This window comes from Scomber japonicus, chromosome 21 (assembly GCF_027409825.1).
Source record: "Scomber japonicus isolate fScoJap1 chromosome 21, fScoJap1.pri, whole genome shotgun sequence".
Classification (NCBI taxonomy): Eukaryota; Metazoa; Chordata; class Actinopteri; order Scombriformes; family Scombridae; genus Scomber; species Scomber japonicus.
In genome coordinates, this window is record NC_070598.1 from 18,149,584 (window position 1) to 18,154,417 (window position 4,834).

The window sequence follows — 4,834 nt, forward strand, 5'->3', positions numbered from 1 at the left end:
AGTGAATTAAAAAAGGAATTGGAAAGTTAGGCAGAGCAGCGATAGCGTTTATGTTGTGTGTGGGCACATTAACCACTATTAGAAGCCATTATAACAGACATAATTTCAGCCTGTGAAGATGAACATGTTCTCCATCAAGAAGTACATTTTTGTAAAGTCTATATAATATATTACATATAGATAGTCCAGCTTTCATTTTAATTTGCCCTCTTATTCTTATGCTTGCAGACACTAACATTTCCTCTATTCAATTTGCCTAAAGGACTTTTGCACACAGTTGTTTAGACTGCTTTGTGGTTATAATACTATATTAGTGGTGTAATAAGCTTAAACAATCTGTAGAAATCTCTGAGGCTGAAGAGATGGTAACAAAACAGACAGGAAAGATACATTTTAAAGGTCAGTGTTATTTGGTAATGATAACACCTGAGCAGCCTGTGAAGTCCACTTCACAGAATAAAACAATGCACATAAAGCTACAGAAACATGATCACTAATTTAAAAAAAAAAAAAAGCAGTTTAACATGATACATCATAATGAGGAAACGAAAGTACAAACAATGGCAGAATAGGCTGAAAACAAAAACAAAAAAAGTGAAAAATAAGGCGTGTACACTGTTTTAGTAGTTTCCTGTTCTTATGCACAAAACTGCAATTGGACATTTTCTCTCAATATGCAGAAAGCAATTACTGACTTACATGACCTTTTGTTTGAATTTTTGACTGAGAACTGTTGAACTTTGACCTTCCTCCTGCTCCAGCTGCTGTGTAAGTTCTGGGGTCTTAACGACAGTTAAATGAGTCTCTGTTCTGAGTCAGATACTTGGGTCCTGTAGTCTGCAGGATACTTGGCCAGTGTCGTCCAGTTTATTGCACTGGAAGTCTTCTTATAAAGACAGTTTCTTTAACTCTGAAGCTTCCAGAAGATCATCTGTCTGTCATCTGTTAGTACAGTGGAAACCACCTATAGTAATCACATCTGTTGGGGTGAAACGGATTACTATATGTGAATGATTATTATAACCATTTTTTAAATTTCTAATGCAATTACCATAAGACATTATTTTAAATACTTATTACATGAATACACAGTAATAAAACAGAAAATTCAGTCCACTTGTTATTTCCCAGCTGCATCTCATTGGCAATTTGTCATAAGCTTCAAAGAGACTCCGTTTTTCAGAAGAGAAAATTACTTTCTTTTTCCCATTATAATTTCAATCTGCATGCAGCATCAGCCTCTGGTAACAGCTGGAAGCAGCTGGAACGAAAGCTTACCAAAGCTTTTGACGCAACTGATCACTGTAACTGTGATCACTGTAGGTGGAATCCACTTTATAAAGCATTAAACAAAACAAAAATGAAACATTTCTTTCGTCTACTGCGACTGGTAGCATGTTTACTCATGAAATTGTTGCTACATGACAAACAAAGACTTATAGTTTCTTCTGGCATCTGCTTTGTATTTTAATGCAGACCACTACGTCAAGAGTTGGTCTGGTTTTGCTTTCTATCTAAAAGAAAAATTTCTTCTGGCACAAAACTACTGCCTACTAATGATACAGCTAAAGCTTTCAGAGTACAGATGGGGGAAAAAGAGAGGCTAATGGAAAAACTTGCCTCCCATCTTTGGCAGAGAGATAACAAATGACTGCAGGCAGGAGGAATGGACACAGGTAGTACAGATTTAAAGTGTAACACCCCTTGAAAGCTGGTCTTTTCTGACCTCTAGTGGTTTAACTTGTCGCCTTGCTGCGGTGATATGAAGGTCCAGCACCCAGTGACATCATTTCAAGCCTGTTTCACCTCTGACTGCACAGTCAGAGGTGAAACAGGCTTGAAACATTTAACCAGAGGACAGCAAGACACTATTTTTCAGTGTGGGGATAATAATATGTACCTGAGTGAGCTGGGATCTTGGCAGTGACTGTGTTGCTCAGCAGGTCCCACAGCAGGAGGTCACCAGACTGCCCCCCACACAGCACTGAGCACCCATCCCAGCAGAAACACCTGCAAACACACACACACACACACATATCACAGCCTACATCCTGCTGACTTCCAGTTTGTACTTTATACTGTACTGTGAGTCCTAATCCTGAATTAATCCAGGACAAAGAAACTGTCACTTCATAATGGAAAAAATATAGTAATCTAATTAGATATTTTAGAACTTTATGGCTTTTCAAGGACATTCTGTTCAACTGTTTCATGCTCTGCAGTTGTTGGGATCTTACCTTTGCTCCACCTCAGATTTCACAGATGAGATCACCATTCCCGTCTGAACATCAATAACCTTCATGCAGGAGTCAGCACCAACACTGAGAATGTGTCGACTGTCTGAGGACGAAAAAAAAGTCTATAAAGTCTGGGTTTCTAGGCAATTCCTGTAATATTAAACACTATTTCAGCTTCATGAGATAGTAAGACTGGGCTAGATTAGGTTGATGTCTCATCTGTCTCAAAAGGGGGCAGAAGATCACACTGCTCAGATCTTCAAACAGCACTTTCAGATCCCCGATCATTTTCATGTTATTTGTCAGTACAGCTCTGATGATTTTTGGAGCTTACCTGTCCCCTACAATATTGTTGCAATACAGATAGAGGTATTTGGTCAAAAATCTGACATCGTCAATATTGCTAAGCCCTACCTACCACTTTCACATAAAGACTTTCTCTTCAGTGCATAGAACATAAGTGGTTGAACACATACCAGGACTAAAGGCCATGTGATGGATGGTCCCGTCGAGACAGTGGATTTGCTGAAGTGTTCCATAACTGCTGGTGTCCCAGATGCTGACGGTCCCATCCTTACAGCCCGATACCAGCAGAGTCCCTGCTGGATTCAGACCGATAGTGTTCACCTGAGGAGGAGAGTGATAGAGGTCACTAAACGGAGAGTAAACATGTTTGTTCATTTGCAGCGCTGCTTTTATTTTTCAGTGTCTGATAAACATGTTTATGTAAGAAAATCTGGTTTAAAGAGGGTTTTAACTTTTTAAAGTATTACTTACAAAGGTGTACGTCATTTCTATTATTCCATACTTATATAACATTAAAGCATGCAGTTTTCTATTAAATAGTGTGTGAGAATATAAAATTCCACCCTGAGAATAAAGACATGTTGAGTCACAAGTCTTAACAGCCAAATCGGCCTTGAAACAGACCCCATTAGACATTTCTTCAGTATGAATCAAGGATATTATAAATGGTTTAAATACAGACACATTTCTTCAGCTTTTAAGTAAACCTTACAGAATACAAACCACAGTTTAGCATCCTCACTCACCCCAGCATCATGTTCCAACTCAGCCAGCAACTCAAACTGGGATCTCTTGTGACTGGATAAACTGTCAGAAGCACAGTGCCAGACCTGCAATATCAACCACATAATTCATTGTTCTCAACTGTCAATCAGACGATAAAATACCAAATAAAATCATCATGTTATTGCATCATTATGTTTCTAAAAGCCTTGAATTTACCTTGACAGTGGAATCCCAGGATGCCTGAAAACAGTCAAGAAGTTCAGTTCAGTTACACACACACAGTGTAATCCCAATTTTTACAGTTTTACAATGTGTAGAGCTATACAGCCTAGTAGATTTCAGATGTAATTGCTTAGTTTCACCAGCAGGGTGCGCATTCATCTCACAGGGACGCTGACAGCGCCTCTTAGTTTCCTTGTTTTTTCCCCTGTTCTCTTGGTCCTCTTTCATGCACCGATGCAGACCAGAGCACCACAAGCGAGACGAGTGAGTGAAAACTGCCTTTAAAGTTGTTAAAATTACAATTTTGTTCGAGTTTCAGTTTGGAGAACTTCCATACAAGGAAGAGGGATTTTTTGTGCCAAACCTGACCGTGTGATTTTTTTTTTTTTTTGTCGAGTGAAAACTCCGGTGAGTAAATGCTATGAACGATTAGCGTAGCATGCTAGCGATGCCGCCCACAGCTAATTATTTGTTTATTTTGTTGAATATGTCTCCACTGTGTATTGTTATGTTTCTGTGATAGTGTTTAAAAACCAACCGGAGACAGATAAACATGTGTGTTGCGGTTGAAAATGCATTTTATTGTGTATTCCTGTGGGGGGGAATTATATTTGTGTTGATTGTGCTAGCCAAGGGGGGAGTTGTGGGTTCTCCGAGTGAGGTCCACTTCCGCGTTCAAAAAGCTGCAGTTCCCCCCGCGGCCTCTGGGGGCTGGTGCCAGCAGTGAGCAATTTCCCATTGAGCCCCATGTTAAAATAGCCGACTTTACAGCTTAAAAAACATGTTTAAAGCCTGGTGCCTTTGACTTTTTTGGTCTTTACCGATTGTTTCCACCTCAGTGAACACTCTGGGGGGGGGGGGGGGGGGGTTTTGTATCACAACCGTTTAACCCTCGTATTGTCTTCGGGTCTATTTGACCCGAAGACAACATTTAACATGTCATAACTTTGGTTTTCTTATATATAATTGCCTCAAAATGACATGGATGGTCCCCGACTATGCTCGGTGCAAGTAAAATTAATTATGAATATTTTTGTTAAATTATGTGTGTTTTATGAAAATTTATAGCACCTGTGGTCTTCCCGGGTCAATTTGACCCGGTCACATTTAGTGGTGTAATTGGTCACGCTATTGCGCTTTCCAGCACAATGAACATATACACACACACACACAAACACCCACACACACAAAAAAATTACCTCTAACCCCCACCCGTCCCCCTCCCACACACACACACACACACATACACACACACACACAACTCCAAAGCTACAGATGTGTAAACCTGATTTCATTACAACTTCTGATCTACCTACATGGGGCTACACACACACACACACACA

General features: G+C 39.8%; 1 protein-coding gene across 1 annotated transcript; it reads right to left on the reverse strand.

Moving 5' to 3' along the window:
* Positions 1 to 904: 904 nt before the first annotated feature.
* LOC128382355 (protein FAN-like) lies at positions 905 to 3,391 on the reverse strand. Its single transcript, XM_053342352.1, has 5 exons — positions 3,290 to 3,391; positions 2,714 to 2,864; positions 2,238 to 2,340; positions 1,901 to 2,010; positions 905 to 942 (listed from the first exon to the last, which is right to left on the reverse strand). The coding sequence occupies exons 1-5, from the start codon at positions 3,389 to 3,391 to the stop codon at positions 905 to 907; spliced, it is 504 nt and encodes a 167-aa protein (XP_053198327.1).
* Between the last annotated feature and the right edge of the window lie 1,443 nt (positions 3,392 to 4,834).